The 19,607-nt window shown below is 37.9% G+C and overlaps 2 protein-coding genes across 8 annotated transcripts in view; both read left to right on the forward strand.

Moving 5' to 3' along the window:
* The window catches only part of DSG3 (desmoglein 3), a 30,980-nt gene extending 14,947 nt beyond the window's left edge, over positions 1-16,033 (forward strand). Inside the window, exons 9-16 of the mRNA XM_004326394.4 lie at positions 1,665-1,936; positions 3,118-3,257; positions 4,323-4,544; positions 6,419-6,670; positions 10,262-10,401; positions 10,705-10,768; positions 12,157-12,404; positions 13,329-16,033. Coding sequence (XP_004326442.2) covers positions 1,665-1,936; positions 3,118-3,257; positions 4,323-4,544; positions 6,419-6,670; positions 10,262-10,401; positions 10,705-10,768; positions 12,157-12,404; positions 13,329-13,817 — 1,827 coding nt within the window. The 3' untranslated portion in view covers positions 13,818-16,033. The remainder of the gene's footprint in view (positions 1-1,664; positions 1,937-3,117; positions 3,258-4,322; positions 4,545-6,418; positions 6,671-10,261; positions 10,402-10,704; positions 10,769-12,156; positions 12,405-13,328) is intronic.
* Positions 16,034-16,156: 123 nt separating this feature from the next.
* Positions 16,157-19,607, forward strand: part of DSG2 (desmoglein 2) — a 63,328-nt gene continuing 59,877 nt past the window's right edge. For 4 of the 7 annotated variants that reach the window (XM_019930446.3, XM_033837646.2, XM_019930448.3 and 1 more), the window contains exons 1-2: positions 16,157-17,166; positions 17,919-17,992. The gene's annotated coding sequence lies outside the window, so the exon portion shown is untranslated. The remainder of the gene's footprint in view (positions 17,167-17,918; positions 17,993-19,607) is intronic. The other 3 variants (XM_073790635.1, XM_073790634.1, XM_073790636.1) reach the window with 3 other exon arrangements.

Raw genomic sequence — 19,607 nt, forward strand, 5'->3', positions numbered from 1 at the left:
CCCAACAATGCCTAGGAATGAGATATTCCCAGTCTTCTGTGTTGGTGTCATCCAGTCTCCCAAACTAGAAACCTGGGCCTTGTCCTTCAGTCGTGGCATTTTCTCACCACCTAGAGCCAGACATCAAATTCTGCCCTAGAAACCGCCCTTAAAGTCTAGCCCTGGTCTTCCTTCTCACAGCCTGTGTTCTTCTCAGCCTTGCCCCCTCTGTTCCTGATTGACGTACCTACCTCCTGTGTATACTTCCCTTCATTCTCCTTCGACCACATTTTTCTTAAAGCCAATTTGGACCAGCTCCTCTCCTCTTTAAAAACTTTACTTGTTCTCCATTGGCTGTGAAAATGGCCCTCAATCAAGATTGTCCATGTGAATGACCTGCAGCTTCTCCCAGCCTGCGGCAAGTTAGGAACTACTGGTTCAGTTGGTCTGCAGGGAAGGCCAGGCAGCAAGCGGTTCTTAAAGGCTCCTCAGGGGACTCTTAATATGCAGCCAGGGTGATGACCTCCTGCTGGCCTTTGAGATGACCTTCAGCCCCCTCAGAATTGCATCCAAGGCCTCTCAGCAGTCATCTCCCTATCACCTTCTGTAACTGGTATTTGCAAGTGCTTTCACTCTGCCTGAATAACTCCTCTTCAACCTGTATCACTCTGCTCACATGAAAACCTCTCGGAAGCCTTTCCTGACTTTCTCAAGTACAAGTCTTCACTCGCTTTCACACATAGACTCTGTAATCTCTTTTGTCAATTACCCCTTATATTATAATTACCTATTTAAGCATCGTTCTCTTCTTCTCCACTAGGAAACACTTGAGCCCACAAAACCAGTCATTGCAAAGTTAAAACTCAAATCTGGTTCTCATACCATAATTATTTTCAGTTATACACAAATGTAACCGAAATGAACATTTCCTTGTCCCATCACCCTTAAAAAATTTACTAGTGAATGGAAAAAGCTATCCTGGGATACCTCAGGCCTTGATTTGGGCCACTCAATAACAGAGTCAAACAAATAGGTAACACACAGGACTATCTGAAAATGGTTCTATGAAGAGTCGGTGGGCCACCCACTCATCGTTTTGCAGAGGCCTGTTTGCCAACCAAGATTATTAGGATACTTTATCTTTGCCAACAGGGAATTTTTAAAGCCAGAAAGGATATTATTGCACAGGAATCCAATAACTATTCTGTGAATGGACGTAGCTGCCATTTACAGGAACGTATTATGGGCCTTAATTAGTTCAGTCCTTACAACAATCTGATGAGGTAAGGGTTTTTTACCAGAAGCAAAAAGTTGAGGATCAGAGATAGTAAAAATTGTGCCCTGAGTCACATAGCTATTAAGTAGCAGAAGCAGGGTTCAAACCATGTTACCATAGAAGATTTGTGATTCTTTCCACTGTACCACACAGCCTGAAGAAACTATAAAGATGTTTTGTTAGTCTAAAAAGAAGTACTCTGCTTTGTAAGTATCCATTACCAAACTGAGGTTTCATGAGTTACAAATTCTAAAGGAGTCTCATCACAGCATTGTGAAGATCTGTGAAACCGTTTTGCTGTATAGAAATAAAGGATTCATTCATAGCACGTAACATAGAACTCTCTTGTCCTCTTTCCAGATCATATTTTTGTAACGCCTCTTTCCTTTTAATTTTATTTTTACTCTAGTCTCTAGATTATGAAGAACTACAAACTTTGCAACTTGGTATCGCCGTCAAGAACAAAGCTGAATTTCACAAATCAATTATCTCTCAATACACAGTCCAGTCAACCTCACTCATAATCAAAGTAATAAATATGAGGGAAGGAATTGTATTCCGTCCTGCTTCCAAGACATTTACTGTCCAAAAAGGCATAAGCGGTAAAAACCTGATCAGTTATATCGTGGGATCATATCAAGCCATTGATGAAGACACTGGCAAACCTGCCTTATTTGTCAAGTGAGATTTTATTTTAATATTTTAGTATTCCTTGAATTTTTTTTATTTTATTGAAGTTTAGTTGATTTACAATGTTGTGTTAATTTCTGCTGTACAGCAAAGCAACTCAGTTATACATATATAATCTTCTTCATATTCTTTTCCATTATGGTTTATCACAGGATATTGAACAAATTCCCTGTGCTATACAGTAGGACCTTGTTGTTTACCTTGACTAGTTTTAATTTATAAACTATTACAATATAACAACTAAACTATTCTGTGCCAAGGATACAAAGGGATACAAAGCAGCCAACTCAAGGAACCATGTAACTCAAGAAGAGGCGTGCTATGAGCAAAGGTAGCATAAGCACAAGTTAAAGTGGAAACTAAGAAAAGAATGACTTAGCCTGTCTAGAGAGATCAGGAAAAAGTTTCATGGAGACTTTCAGCTGAGCCTTAAAAAAGAGTTGAATTTCACCAGAAGACCGTGATGCAGTCAGATAGAACAGCACATACAAGACACATATGCCTAAAATAGTAGAGCACCATGCAAAGTAGCTGCTGCAGTATAAAGAACAAGGACACAGGGACTTCCGTGGTGGTGCAGTGGTTAAGAATCCACCTGCCAATGCAGGGGACATGGGTTCGATCCCTGGTCCGGGAAGATCCCACATGCCACGGAGCAACAAAGCCCATGTGCCACAACTATTGTATTCTGCATGCCCTAGGGCCCATGTGCCACAATTACTGAGCCCACGTGCTGCAACTACTGAAGCCCACGCACCTAGAGCCTGTGCTCCACAAGAGAAGCCACCGCAACGAGAAGCCCGCGCACCGCAACAAAGAGTAGCCCCCGCTCGCCCCAACTAGAGAAAGCCCATGCAGCAACAAAGACACAATGCAGCCAAAAAGAAATTTTAAAATAAAACAATAATAATAATCTTCATTAAAAAAAAGAACAAGGACACAGTTATTTTACTGAGCAGAGCAGAAAATTGAAAAACCAGGCTAACATATACTTAAGGATTATGAAATACTGCTTGTCTGTGCTAATATGTTAAGCTTCTGCTGCTTTTATAGAAGTATATTTCATAGTCTTATACTAAGTATAAATAAATATTAATGAGTCATTTTCATTAAATAGGTAACATTCCATGTTTGGGAAAAAAAACCTATTGTTGTTTTCTATTACAAAACAGATACACCTTGAGACGTAATGACGGTGGTTTGCTAACTATTGATTCAAACACTGCTGAAATCAAATTTGTCAAAAATACTGTTCGGGATGTTGCTGTCATAGTTAACAAGACAATCACAGCTGAGGTTCTGGCCACAGATGGTAAGAAAAAATATTTCATTTTTAGAGAAATGTTACTCCAACTGGCATTTCTTGATGAATAGATGATTGTGATTATTAACACATTACCTTTATCATTAGATGAAGTTAATTATCTTAGGGGCCCTGGGTCTCAAGTCTGAGGTGGGTAAATCCAGGAGAAGACTGAGCATCCCAGCTTCTCACTGGAGTTTGTTGGACCAGTGAATTCTTTGTTGGTCCTATTGTTGGCTGTTGGGGCAGGAATTTCTGGGTTTGAGAAGGTGGATAAAGATTGAGACAGAAAGCTTATCAGGGAAGCTCAGCTCCAATGTGAGGTGCCTTTGTGAGTTACTTACACACAGAGTGAGTTACTTATAGAGACCTCAAGCACTTATATCATTGAACAATAAAAATCTTTTGAAATGTTTTTAAAATAATATTTACTGACTATGTGTGTTTCCCTAAGTGTAAAATTAATTTATGCTCAAGGCGATCAGCAAACATAAAAATAAAACAAAAGAATAAACACCCAAAATCATGTTATCTGGGAAAAGAGAAAAAAGCACTAAGGGAAACAACAGAAATAATTCATAATGCCACCACTGAGAGATTTTTATTTTATGGTTTTTGATTGTCAACATTAAAAAATTTTTCTTCAATAAACTTTATATTTTGGGTAATAAAAATAAATCATAGTTTATTCCAAATACTTTGGTTCAAGCTTTAGAAGCAAAAATCTTTCACACAGTCTGGGCTCGTGCAGTAGGATACATTTAAGAAAACTATTATTTTTATGTTGATTTCATTTGTAATCAGTTAATTTATCACCTTATAGGTCTTGGTTCCAAGCATATTAAATTAATAGCCATGCTTCTAATCAAGACATCTGCCAAGTTGATAAATTTAAATTTGCTCTCAACAAGGTGTGGAAATTGGGTGACATCCTTTTACCTGTGGGAGTAACGAATACAATTTCTCATGAGTAGATACACTAATCTGGCTGCATGTGAGAGAAATTTTAAAGGTTTAGTTATTTTTTGTACAACTTGTGTACATTTCTCTAACTCTAAAATGTCACTCTTATAGAAAAAACAGGTGAAACTGCTACAGGCACCATATTTGTCCGACTACCTGATTTTAATGACAAGTGTCCAACAATTGTCCTGGAAAAGAAAACAACCTGTAGTTCATCACCCTCCGTGGTTGTCACAGCTAGATCACTGGAAGATGACTATACTGGCCCCTACACATTTTCACAGGACAATCAAATTATAAACGTGCCAGTGTGGACGATCACAAAACTTAATGGTGAGTATTTACTTGTAAAGCTGCTTCCACAAATGAAAGTTGCTGCTTCTTTATATTTCCAGAAGGTTAAGAGAGAGTTCATTTGGGAGCAGTTCCTTTCCAAGAGTAGTTTTTAAAATTCTTTGTAATGAAGATGAGGCCCTAGCCTCATGAATTTCTTCTCTCTTCAGGAAAGAAAAGGGATGATATAATATTAGCACTATTTAATATTTTCTGCTTTTCATGTGGACTCCAATTTTTGGATATCTTTATATTTTTATCTGTACCTCCACGGCACCCCCAAAAAATAAAAAGATTAGCGTCAGGCACCTATTTTACTGCAGAGCTGTTTAGGCTTCTAAATACAGCCTTCATGTCTGCAGGCTGTCAACAGACATGAAGCGCTGGAGGGGTCAGCCTGCTCAAGGTTGTCACTAGTGGGTCACTAGTCAGGAATCTTGAGAGCATGGTGGACTGAAATTTGTAAACCCTATTAGCCAATGGGCAAGAGCTAATCCATCCTTTCTTTTCTCTTAACCTTTATCATGCTAATTTCACATTTCCTCTGTTTTCCAGGAGTCTCACAGAAAAAGCCATTAGACAATAAGAATCTTCTCCCTTTTAGGATTTTATAATGACCAGCAGGCCACTTCAAATCCTCTGTAAATGAACTCACTTATCTCTAGCTCTTTTCTGAACTAATCTTGCTTCCGTTCATGAATGTGCTTACTCTGTGGTACCCTAGTCATAGGGATCTGCCATTGCTAGAGTCACCAAAGGCATCTTGTCCTCCGTGGCCTTCTTTCCTGGGGTCTTGCTGATCCTGGTGTAGGGATCTAGCTCCAAACTGTGCATGTAGCCGAATGGGTTTACCAGACACATGTCCAGTGAAAAGGCTACAAAAGGAACATCATAGAGAGACAGGACCTGGCACTAGACACACCTGTGTGGGTGAGGGTAGGCAAGGTAGCAGTGGTTGGACTAGGTGGATCGGGCACAATGTCAAGGGGCATGATGGGGTCAAGAATGATTCAAGGGATACAACCCTACAGCTTATGAGAGCTGCTGCTGGAGCCCACTTAGGAAGGGATAGCATAGCAATGAAGAATGGAGAATGATCATTGCTCATGAGTCAGAGAAGCAACAGGCCTTCACCGCAGGGAATCCCATACAACTGGCATTAGGCTCATGGGACAAGTACTGACAGGAGCAGCTGAAGTAGCAGCAGCCAAAGCAGAAACTCAGTCTTGATAAGTCAGGCACCAAAGCATGGAGTGAGGCGGAAGGGCTACATTCAGATGTCTACACCAGGGGTCCAGGGGTTGGTGCAGACGTACAGAAGAGTGGTTAAGTCCCAGAAGAAGGAGGTCTGGGATTTAAATGATGCCCATCTCCCCTCCTCTTTGGGGGGAAAATCAAGATAGGACTGAGGGGCTTCCCTGGTGGCGCAGTGTTTGAGAGTCCACCTGCCAATGCAGGGGACGCGGGTTCGTGCCCTGGTCCGGGAGGATCCCACATGCTGCGGAGCGGCTGGGCCCGTGAGCCATGGCCGCTGAGCCTGCGCGTCCGGAGCCTGTGCTCCGCAATGGGAGAGGCCACAACAGTGAGAGGCCCGCATACCGCAGGAAAAATATAGGACTGAGTTTTCACGGGGGAGAATAATGGGCCCATCTGGGGCAGACAGGAGGACAGGAGGAAGTACAGCCCCATACACCCACTGATCTCCGAAAGCCCTCGTATCTGCTCAAGCCTCACCCTACTATTTGTGACAGTGATGTCTATGGCAACTCTGGTTCTGTTCACCAAAAAGAAAAAAAAAACAAAACATAGTTTTCAGAACAAGGAGCAAGATACGCTTTGTTCTACTGCTGATTCGTTTGGTTGTTTCCCTTCAGACACCTCTGCAACCCTAACAACTCTGCAGCCGGTATATCCCGGTGTGTACAGAATCTCCCTGGTCGTCACGGACGACAAGGGCACATGGTGTAAGACCCTGGAGGACTTGACTCTGGAAGTCTGTCTGTGTGACAACAATAACATCTGTAAAACTTTGCCCACGACCACAACCCCTCAGCCCGTTGAGACGCCTGGGAGGCTGGGGCCTGCCGCCATCGGCCTACTGTTCCTCGGTCTTTTGCTGCTGCTGTGTGAGTATGCCGCAGCATCATCCTGCTTGCACTGGGTGTCAGCACATGCAGAGGGCTTCCCGCTGCATGGACAATGCATCTCCGCAGTTGTTTTAGAGGCAAAGCTGGGGGGAAATGGTATTTTCAGGAAGTATCGGAAATGGCATTTTCAGGAAAAATCAGAAATGTTTAAAGCTAACACGTCACCTGCCAACAATCTGTATTTATAATACAGAGAAGCAAGTCGTATATGTTAGACATATAGAAAACGACACGAGAGACTCAAGAAGGAAAAAATTGAAGCATGAATAGTCTACACACTGGCCATGATGTTCATGGTCAAAATAATGACTTTATCCATGAGTGTGGCACTTTCTAAAATGTCTTTTTTGTATACAAAGCTCATGAAATTCTAAAATAAAATAGAACCCTGACCAAATAAATTTAGGGAAAATATATAAGATATCATAAGCCTTGAGCTTTACGATGCACATAAATATATCACAGACCTGAGAAGTTATTGCTTAATCTAGAATTTCCTCAGAATAGCTTTCTACCTGAAAATATACTCCTGTAAGGCTCTCATACTTAATATATTAAGTTTATTGAACACATTGAGGGAAATTACATACATGTATTATTTTTCAATAAAACTAAAATTTATTTTTTTAATAGGTAGGTTTCAAAAAGTTACACTTAAAATCGTGTGACTCAATTAGTATTTTGAATGTAACAAGTCTCTATTTAAAAGAACTTCATGGCAAATTCTTATAGTGTAAATAAAAGAAATCCTTGATAAATTCACAGTCACTTCCCTGATTTATTACAGAATCATAGACATTTAGAGTTAAAATGATTATTCAACCTCTTAATTTAATTTTTTTTAATTTATGAGATATTTTTAAACCACAAAGAAGAACAGAAAATTGCCATGACAAGCACAAATATAACCACAACTCAGACTTAACAGATATTAATATTTGCACACATATAATCACATAACATATAACCATCACTCAGACTTAACAGACATTAATATTTGCCATATTTATTCAGATCTCTTTAAAAAAAAAAAGAAATAAATTGCTATCCATACATTTAGTGGCCTCCTACACATGCCATATATTCTCCTTCCTCTTTCCCCTTAAGTGTTTACTATTCTAAAGTTATCATGCATCATTTCATTTAATAGCTGAAACTGACACTCAGAGTTTCAGTTTTCCAATGTCATGATTAGTCAATTTCAAAACCAAAAATTTTTCAAGTACCTATATATGAGTCTTTATATAGATCAATCAAGTTCAATCAACCAAGTTCAATCAAGATCAATCAAGTTCCCAAGAAAGGGAACTTGATTCTGGTTTTCATGTAGTAGTAGATTTATTCATCTCTAACTCTATGGAAAACATATACCATGATAAAGCTGTAACATATATAATAATATAATATAAAATAAAAGTGAACACTAAGGAATATTGCAGAGGTTTCACAGACTCAGGGGAATCATCCATTTGAGCCTTGGAAAATGAGTAGGCTATAGCAAGTACAAAAAGAGGGAAAGGTGTTTCCAAAGGGTAACAGCGTGAGCCAAAGCCAGAAAATGCTTGGCAGGTTTTAGGAAGCACACAGCCTTGGGAGGTTAAAGCAAGGGGAAATTGTGGAGAGTGAAGGAGATGAAACTGGAGAACGCTTTGGGACTAGTTTGAAAGGGCTTACACACACATGGAAAGGAAGGTTGTTGAGCGTATTTGAATAAAAGACTAACACGATCATATTTGTATTTTAGAAAGATAACATTGGCACAGTGTGTACTGTAAAGTAAAAAGGAAAGAACAGTTAGGAGGTTATTGTAATAGTTCACAAGGGATGATGGAGGCCAGGTTTTGAGCCATGGCATAAGACTGGAAAGGAAAGGATTGATGTGCAAGGCACGATGCGGGTACATGGAGAGGATCTGGAGACAAATAGATAGGAAGAGTGGAACGAAAGTCCATAGGCACCACTGAATTTGGCTGCTACTGAAACCATTAACTGAAATTGAAAATATCAGAGGAAGCACAGATAAGTAGGGTGGCAATGATAAGCCTGATTTTGAAATGTTGAATTTTGAGGTGTGCATATATCCTCTAGGCTACTGTACATTTGGGATTGTGGCTCAGGATGACAGAGGACATATACTCCATTATTCCCACAATCACATTTGCTTCATGTGAAATATCACCATTTGCAAAATGTCGTATCTTGAATTTTGTGCAGGACAGAACTTTCTCTGGATGCATATGTAAAAACCTAATACATATTGCACACACATGATAAACAAGATTTCTAAAAGACTACTATGGCCACCTAAAAATACTGACCATACAGGTATATATTCATTACTTTTCAAAACTAATTTGTCCATTTATAGTATTTGACCCTTCCCACACATTTAACAAAGTCATAGAATTAAGAATGGCAATAAGCAAAGAAAACCTTTAGAAGTATCACTTATATGAACATTATGTTAAATTTTGAGAAAATGTATTATGTCCAACTTATTTTATTTTATATACTTGGCCTAATTTTTTTCATTTATGTGTATATAAAATATATAAAACTGACCTAATTTGTACAACTGATGTAGCCCATCCAAACAATACTGGCAAGTCCTCATGGCACTCACTACCATCCTTTATCTATATTAACTCATTTAATCCTCACAACAATCTATGAGGTAGATACTATATATTCTCCCATTCTTTGGATCAGTTAATGGAGGCAAGAAAAGACGACATAATTTGTCCAGCTGGTGAATGGTGGAACCAAAACTCAAACCCTAGAAGTCTGACTCCAGAGGCTATATACTCTTAAATCTCTCACTAAGCTGCCAGTAAGTGAACAGAATTCAAACATTAGGATTCAGGTGGCCTCCGCAGGCCAAAGATGGAGGTGGGGTCACTGACTACCTAGACTGAGAAGTGCCTCCTTTCTCTCTTGGCCCATTAGCCTGAGAATGATGTTAATCTTTATTGCTAAGATGTGACTGATACACACAGAAAGAATGGTAATTACCCAGGCAGGAAGGCCCCTCCAAGCTACGAATTCCTAAGTCACAATTAAAAGTGCAATGATATTAGATCATCACTCTAGTTGCTGAGGGAGTTTGCAAGTTAATGGCTATTCTCTAAGAGATCATTGGAGACCAGATTACCAAATCACTATAATGCCCACCTAAAATCTTGACTCTTCAGGTGTGTATTCCCTTGACACCATATACATAGCCTCAACATGTACAAATAAATGCAATAATAAAAAAATATATATTACGGAAAATGATTGAGGAACTGAATGGCCACCTTTATCATTCATCGAACAGTGCCTATTTTAAGAAAACAATATACGTGTCTCAAGAATAATCTGATCTGTCTCCTTCAGTTTCATAATCATGTGAAATTTTAGTATGCTTAATTTACTAAATTTTATTTTGTAGAAACGAATTTTGCTTTCTATTAGATTATCCATAAGCGTTACAAAATATTGTATTTTCTTTGTAATGTTTCTGGCAATTGCCATGTCAAATTGTTTCCAAGTGATTCAAATGTTCTGATATTTTGTTTTCCTATATACTAGTGGCCCCCCTTCTGCTGTTGACCTGTTACTTTGGGACCGGTCCTATCGGGGGAGTGTCGGGTGGATTCATGCCAGTGCCTGATGGTTCAGAAGGAGCAATTCGTCCGTGGGGAATCGAAGGAGCCCAACCTGAAGACAAGGTGAGGATACACTTTGTAAAACATTTATTTCAATCATACAGAACAAAATTCGATTTATATTCATATAGATAAAGAGGTAATGGGGTATAAAAATGATACTCCTGACCCTCAAGGACCCATGAGAGTCAGTACTAAAATGAATGGAGCCTTTTAGGATCTTAGCTCTTCAGATGTCAAATCATAAAAATGGTTACTCCTGGAAGAATTTGGAATTCTTGTAATGTCTCCATTTGCATATCTTACTTATATTGGTGAAATCTGGGTAATTTTTAAATGTATTTATTTTTTGCATGTGGTTTGTAGGAAATCGCAAATATCTATGTGCCACCTATAACTGCCAATCGAGTTGATTACATGGAAAATTCTGGTAAGTGAACATAAAATTTATTTTTGAAAGCAATAATGGGTTAAATAAGAGATGTTGAAAGATAAGAAATGTTCTAAATTCTTTTCTTAATAATTTGCATATTTGTGCACATACTGAGAGATGTTACCCCTGAAATAGGGTTTCAATGAAATGGTTTACTGTTAGTATATCAGTCAATTCTGTGACCTAGCTCTGGCTTCAATAAGTTCATTGTCCACTGATGTCACCATTTTTTACTAGCTGAAGATTTGTTATACTTTTCCAAACTTTAATAAACTGAAGTAGAACTCTCAGGGAGTCAATTATTAATTTTTTAATTAGCAAAGATTTCACACATATAGAAAAATGTAAAGGAAAATATAACAAACACTATGCACTCACCACCCAACTTTGCCTATCAACAATAGTAATATTTGCAGTTAAAGCCTCATGTGTGCACATCCTAGGTCTTGTTGCCCTTATTCCTTCCCCAGAGCTAACAGGATCCTGATTTGAGTTCAATTACCAATTCTTATATTTAATCATAATGGGACAAGGATCGCTTATTTGTCATATAGGTGAAATTATTTATTTCTTTGGTTTACCAAATGACTATTTTATTCATCTTATCTCAACGCTACAACTAAGGTGTAAACTAGAACCATAAGACCTAATGCCTAATATTCAATTTTTTCTTAATTCCATGCTTAGCAATAGATTGTTTTTAAATGTCCAGCCTGAAAAGTCCGCATAAGATCTCCCCCAAAAAGGTAACTGTCTTTATCAGCTACCTTAATCCTTAATCCTTACCTGCTTCTCCCATTATAATTACATAGCAAAAACTATATTCAGAATTCTCTAGAAAAAATAGCTTTCCATGAAAATGCAATGTAAAAGTAACAAGCAAAATAGTCACAGCTTATTAAATTTTCATTAAGCACCAAGACACCAAATTAGCATCTGCTAATTTGCATGATTACATTATGTATGTTTCCTCTTTGGTTTCCATATTGAGCCAATATGACAGCTTAATTATAATTTCTTTTTTTCCTGAAAACAAACAAGCATTACATTAGAAGCTTTCCATTGCTGTGTGCTGAATATTCTGTTTTTACTTTTTCATTTCTGGCCGTTGTCACTGAAAATCTATTTCCTTTGTATATTTTTTCAGTTAGCATGTTTTCAGAGCTATTTCATCTGCTAATATCCTCTGTTACGTCCTCACCTCCTCTGTTACTCTCACATAACAGACTGCGGGATGTTCTTATCACCTCGAGTCATAAAATTGTATTTTCTCCCACATACTTGCTTTACTTGGCAACTGCTCACGGATATCAAAGACCAGGAAAACACAACAAAACAAAACAAATCACAGCATGAGATGTTATCGAATTTTCTCCTGTTTTTAGAAGTTTTTACAAATACATGCACTGGAGGGACGGTGATGGAAGGAGCTTCGGGAATGGAAGTGACCACCAGGATTGGAGCAGCTGCAGGATCTGGAGCCGCTGCAGCATTCGGAGCAGCCGCTGGACTTAGCAACTGTTCCGCAGGACGGTCCGGAACGATGAGAACAAGGCATTCCATGGAAGGAACCAACATGGACTATGGTGAAGGGGCAATAAACATGAACTTCCTAGACTCCTACTTTTCTCAGGTAATTTGGTGGAAAAACTTTGTGGCTTTGTTATCTTGTTTACATTAGAGATCTTTCTACTTGACTCTACTTCAGTTTTACAGTTCGTTTGTTTGCAGCTTGGTGAAATACAAGCAAAAAAAGTAGAGGCTCCTTGTAAAATAATACAGATAACCTAAGATGGCTGCCAAAATCCGGCTACTGGTCAAAAGGGAGGAGGGGCCGGTAGACATAAGATGAGAGAATATGGCTCCTCATTCCTCCAACTGGAATAACAACAGAAAGCAAAACCTTTTGCATTTCAGATCAGCAGCATCCTCTTTAGGAATATAAAGCAGCTTATTTTCTATTTCCAATACCATGAAGTATGTCAGAATACATCTGCGAACATTTTTCTGAGAGGGTTGGAGTATTCTTCACATTGTCAAGGAGTCCATGTCCAAAAATGTTGAAGAACCATTGAATTAATGACCCAAACATAAAAGGGGGAACGAGGGCTGTGGTCCAAGATTAGGTGAAGTGTCGGGAAGCACAGAATCAAAATGGGACAAGGGTGCAAGAACAGAGAGGACTTTGGGAGGCAGGTTGCTTGCCTCTTGGTTGGTGCATCTTTAGAACGGATCTCACCTACAGTTTCGGTATCAGAAATGGCAAGTGCTGGCATCTAGCCTGGTAGAGCAGATGAAGGCTGACACTGTGTGTGAGGAGAGACTGGCAGGAAGGGTTTGTTTAGGATGAGGATTCTTGGAATATTCCGAGGTGTGGCATAGGCCCTATTTACGGGTCAGGCTCTCACGAGACTGCTGATACAGAGGATACCCTCCTATGGATTACCTAAATCACGCATTCTTGATCAAACCTTGAGTTCTAAGAATGGTATAATATTACATTCTTCCACTGAGTGTCTCTTACGATTCATTTTTTTCCACTTTTCTCCACCTTTAGAAAGCATTTGCCTGTGCCGAGGAAGATGATGGCCAGGAAGCAAACGATTGCTTGCTGATCTATGATAACGAAGGAAAAGGTGCCCCTGGTTCTCCCGTCGGCTCCCTGGGTTGTTGCAGTTTTATTGCTGATGAGTTTGATGACAGCTGCTTGGACTCACTCAGTTCCAAATTTAAAAAACTTGCAGAGATAAGCCTTGGGATGGATGATGAAGCCAAAAACTCTCAGCCACCCACCAAAGAGAGTGGCTCTGGGATTGAATCCCGTGGCCAATCCGTACAAGTCCAGCAGTCAGAATCTGTTAGGTACCAGATTTTGCCAGGCAGCCAGGGAGCGTCTGCTGTGTCTGCTTCTGGCTCTGTCCTCCAGCCAGCCATTTCCATCCTTGACCCTTTGCAGCATGGTAGCTATTTGGTAATGGAGACTAGCTCAGCTGCTGGTTCCTACGTGCAGCCTTCCACTGCAGTCTTTGATCCACTTCTCACATAAAATGTAATAGTGACGGAAAGAGTGATTTGTCCCATTTCCAGTGTTCCTGGCCACCTACATGGTCTGGCAGAGCTACAAGGGTCAGGTCGTAAAATCTGTACAGAAGATCCTTGTTCCCTTCTGATGTGACCAGAATGAACTGGAATTATATACTGGCCAAATATGGATATTTGAACCAAATTATTCAAAATAGCATAGCAAATCTCACAGTATTGGTCTGATTTGGCACTTATTTGCTACTCTTATAAACTGATCATGATTACAGTCTAAATTGTCTAGTTTATATCCCCAAACTGGATGTGTTGTCACTCTTACTTCTCAAATACTATTCAAGTCCTAGTAAATCTTAATGTTTTACAAAAGAAATCTTGAGATCATATTCAGTGGGAAATTTTCCTAATAATTTTTAAACTTCAAATGCCATGTGTTTTAGTGGATTAAGTGCTTGGAGTCAAGAGCCCCAGTTGTTGAATCTTTCACCTTTTCTTATATCATTAATAATGATATGGTCATAAGGTCTTTGCTAAAGTATTTTGAGCTGCTTGGAAAAAAGGAGGTAGTTGCAGTTGAATTTTTGCTATCTTCTTGGTGCTGGGAGACCCTGTGTACATCTTTTGCTCAAGCTAATGGTATTGGTTTATGCATTAAACTCGCTGCATCTATATTCCTTATATTCTCACAATAAGACAGTTTTGAAATAGAAGTATCATAGAAAACTTAGGAAAGTTTAATATGGTATAAATATTTTGTGTTTTATTAAATCACCTTGAAAGGATCTACCTAAAGAAAATATTTTACATTAAGCTCCTCCCTACACACTTCTCAGTAACAGTAATCCTGTGTTAATAGTCTTTGAAAATTACTCTTTATTTTTTAAATGTCAGTAGGTAGCTGTAACTTACATATCACTTATAGTGATGTTTATCTTGTTAACTGTGTCTACAGACTTCATGGGAACACAAAACATGGCTTTTCCCATAAGCAAAAGAGGCCTCTGACTAGAATAACACATAGTGAAATTTGTGAATGTGTATTATACACAGTGTTTCTGGTCAAAAAGCGATACAGAAAGGAATTATCAGTAACTCTATTTTATTAAGTCTCACTCCTTTTAAATTAAGCGGCTACCGCAATTTAATTCTTGAGCGTAACAATGTTAGGTAAGCGAGGGCTTAAAATATGTCATTTCAGGGGCATTACCCTGATGGCAACGCAGTTCTTCAAATCATTTCTGATCATTCAAGGTCTTCAGCCTTTAGCCCATAGAGAGCACCCTACCTCTTATCAACTTTTTTGTCCTTAACTAAGTCTATACAAGGTCATCGTCTGGCTCTATGCTCTATTATCTCTAATTGTATATAAAATAATCCTTTCTGGCTTTTGCCATATTCAAAACCTATATTTGTTTTTTAGATGGAATGCAAAGTAATAAAGTGTTGTTTTTTTTTTTTAACCCAGAAGTGTACAGTCCTGAGGGTTCCTGGGGGGGAAGAAACCCCCTAAACGTCCTTACATCTAGCATTCTTCCCTCTTCCTGGTGCCATGACCACCAGGAAGGCATGTGCTAAGACAGCCCGAGAGGCACAGACAATCTGTTCTTCCAAGACTAGGCGGCTGTGGCAACAAGGCCTGCAGGGTGCCCATCTTGAAGTGAGGGGAGCTAGACCCTTTGGAGCAGCCTGCCAGGTCCTGAGGAAGTCACCTTGCTGTTACCACTGGGGCCTCTTCTCAATAGAGGGGTCTTGCTCTGAGGTCTAGAACACAGAGTTGACTTGTGACTCTTGTTTATGCATGAGAATTAAATTAATAATCAGAATAACCCTTGTTCCAAGTTCAAATGTGTTTTCAGGATCCTCAAAGTATTTTAACATTGCCTCTTAAAATCCAACTTATGAAATGAGAATTTTGCTTCGTTGTCAAACTGCAGAGGAAACTATGACATAGTAGTAAAGACTAATAAGGGAAAAATTGAAATTAAAGGAGTTTTAAAATAAAAATAGATCAATCTTGTCTAGGAGGACCTAAAATTGATTTGCCATGTAAATGAAATTCAAAGCAAAAATGTATCTGTATTTTTTCACTAAAAATAAAAATTGTTTTCAACAGAAAAACTTTTTAAAAACTGTCTTTTGACTTAATGTATTATAATTTTTAAACAGTATATACTAAAACTTTAACAGTCAAACATTGTTATAATAAAACTGTTTTGCAACAAATTTATGAGTACTTCCTTAACCATTTAGCAAAAGCTGAACTACTCTCTGCAGTTAATAACTGTTAAGAAATATGATGTAAAAAAGAGATTGCACATGCATTTTTATCAGTATTCTACCTTGTTTTTCTAGCTGATACTTTTTCTGCGTCCTCCCAGGCAGGAAGGAAGTACTGGGGGACTCAGGATCTCTTCTTCGGGTAGAAATGGTGCTGGATAAGGTGCTGGACGAGGTCAGGGCAGACTTATTAACTGGATGATTTAACTCATTTATTATTTGTTTGGTAATTTGGAATGGTCTCTCAGGCAAAAAAATTGACATTCTATGAAGACTCAGAGAGAAGTTGAAGTAAAGAGAAAGTAAGGTTTCCAGCCTAACATGGTGACAAAAATGTACCATGACCTTGGGGACAGCCATCAGCCCCTGCGGTGAGTTTGTCTCCCAGTAAATGCCTGTTATTTTTATGTCTTCCTTTAAAGGGATGCCACAAAACAACTCCCTTCAGAACTCAGATCTTGCTTTGGTTGACCCTCCTCATTCTTAAATGCAGACAATTCAACCTGGACCTGGGGTACGGGGAGCAGAAACTGGATTAGAGTGAATGCTGAGTGAAGAAAGGTGGATCGCTTAACTCAGGCTTCCAAATCAATCTCAGGAAAATGAAAGCTACGCAGGTAAATTCCAAAAAAATCACCAGTTCCTCTTCTTCACAGAAAGTTGAACGAATAAAACCAGCAAGATCAGTTTCTCCTATCTTAATTTTCAGAAATCAAGTAAGAGTGTAAAGGAGTACATTCAACTGACTAGCTTCACTGCAACTAGCAAATAAGAAACAACTAGCAATTAAGTAAAAATTACGGATCTTTCCTTCTTGTTATTAGCAATCCAGTATTTTCTCAGCTCCTTTACTGAGTCTACAAAGAGTAATTCTGAATCCGTGATTAAGACTTGCTCAACAGCACAGTCTGAGATCATTTTTATGTAAGGGGGATAACTGATGAGAAAAGAAGACAATTATTTAAATTCCAGGTGCCAGAAACAACACGTTTTCCACAAAGAACACTGAGCTTTCTTCTGCTTTGCCTGATCCAGAGTGCACTACAATTCCCTCCATGACAAGACATAGGCCATTCCAGGTTGGTGTCTTTGCTTTCTTTTTCTTTTTATACACGGACTTTTTTTTTTTTTACAAATGCAAAAAAAAAAAAAAAATCTAAGCACAATGCAGGTGTAGTTAAAACTCAAGATAGTGATGGTCTAAAAGTGCAAAGGGTGCAGTTACCAGAGCAGGAAGAAGCGTGACATTGGTGAGGGCTACCAGATGGCCAAGAAACTTATATTCTAATTTATTTTTTACAGTAGCCCTGAGATTACAGTCACAAAAACAGAGACCCAGAGAAGCAAAGTAACTTCCTCAAAGTCATACAAGTGACACAAATCTAATTGTATTATTATAATTTATAATATATTTCAATATATTTATTATAATAAATATATAATTATTATTATTTATAATATACTTCTAAAATATTTATAATAATAAATATATAATATTTATTATATTATAATAATATTATTATATTGCTGAATTATATTATTCAGCAATAATAATACTTATTACTCTCTCAGAATAATCTGTTTATTTTCAGCTCTAACTTGAGTAGAACATGAAAAATTGGAAAGAAAACAATGAAAGTTATACAATAAAAAGATTATAAATCTAGATATAATTCTAAAGATTAAAGAAGCAGTACAATGTAGGCATATATATGTATACATATATACAATTGAAAGGTAGAGATAGAAAGATAAAAAGGTAGGGATAGATGAAAGAATGTAAATACATGATTTGTTGCTGTTTTGAAAAATATTTGGGTTTATTTTTCAGGTCACAGTGAGCAGTTCTCCTCCACATTTAATAACAGAAACAAGCTACCTGGAAGTCATGGAATCGCTTTTCCGGTAAACTCCTGAGACTTACTTTGACAGCCCACTATTTAGAAGAGGTTATGTGACATGTGTCTAGATATAAAAAATAACTTTATATTTAAAATTTTTTATTTGATATTTATATATATTGCAAAATGATCACTACAATAAGTCTAGTTAACATCTGTCACCACACATAGTTACAAAAAAATGTCTTTTCTTCCAATGAGGACTTTTAAGATTTTAGCAACTTTCAAATATGCAGTTCAGTATTATTAACTATAGTGATCCTGCTGTACATTACATCCCCAGGACTTATGTATTTTATAGCTGGAAGTTTGTACCTTTTGATCCCCTTCATCCATTTTGCCCATCTCTCAACCCCTTACCTCTGGCAACCACCAGTCTGTTCTCTGTATCTATGAACTGGGTTTTTGTTTTGTTTTTTTAAAATAATAACTTTAAATGGTTCCTTATGTTTTCTGTGAGCTGAATTTTTATTAAATTAGCAACAGTAAATTTTGTATGAAAACAGAACATCAAATTATGATAAAAGCCAAACACTGATATTGAAAGAATACGTCCTCATTTCCTTAGAAGGCAGAGAAAGTATTTATATTCTTTCATAATCAAGAGAAGATTGCAAAGAAGTTTCTTAATTATAAAGCAATACAGAATCAGGTAATCTTGGATTTATTTAAATGACATAATGGTATGGTTTCTACTCCTGCAAGGAGGCATTGTTACTAAGCCAAAAATGAGTATTTAAACAGAAAATGTGAGATTAACTTAGTCATGGCTTCCATGTCCTACTGACTGGTATTGATAATAAGGTTGTATGGTCCTAACTAGGAGGAGAAACACACACACACACACACACACACACACACACACACACACATATGCACACATATGCATACATATTTGCCTCCAGTAACTATGTAGCTTGGTATAGCTGAAGCAGTATCTTGCCATCATCCAACCCATGGACCAGACACTAATGCTCAGTGGTACTGCAGAAACAAAGTTTATATATATATATATATACACACACAATACAAGGAGTCTACTCTCTAGATGTATGATTAAAAAGAAAAGAATCACCTAAATTTTCCACCTAAATTTCTTCAGGTAAGACACAATGAAGAGGCCTTGCTTGACCAAACTTTTAATTATTCTCATCCAGGGCTGACACCCACAACTTTTGATTAGTAAAAACATGTGAAATAAGAAATGGAGCTATTAGTCAAAGGTACAAAGTTTCGGTTGTAACTGACGAATAAGTCCTAGAGACTAATGTATAGCATAGAGCCTATACTTAAAAATACTGTATTGTATACTTAAAATTTTGCTAAGAGGTAAGTCTTATGTCAGGTGTTCTTGTCACACACAAAATAACAGTAACAAACAGAAGGGCAGGAGGAAACTTTTAAAGGTGATAAATAGGTTTATGGTATAGATTGTGGTAATGGTTTCATAGGTTTATACTTATCTCCAAACTCAGCAAGTTGCATACATTAATTATGTACAACTTTTTGTATGTCAAAAAAAATTTAATGTATAGTAAACCCTTAGTCTAATAAATTTTGACAATATTTTTCTTCATCTTCCCTTTTCCTCTCAACTGTTATAATCTGCTATGGATTCT

This window comes from Tursiops truncatus, chromosome 13 (genome assembly GCF_011762595.2).
Source record: "Tursiops truncatus isolate mTurTru1 chromosome 13, mTurTru1.mat.Y, whole genome shotgun sequence".
NCBI classification, from domain to species: Eukaryota; Metazoa; Chordata; class Mammalia; order Artiodactyla; family Delphinidae; genus Tursiops; species Tursiops truncatus.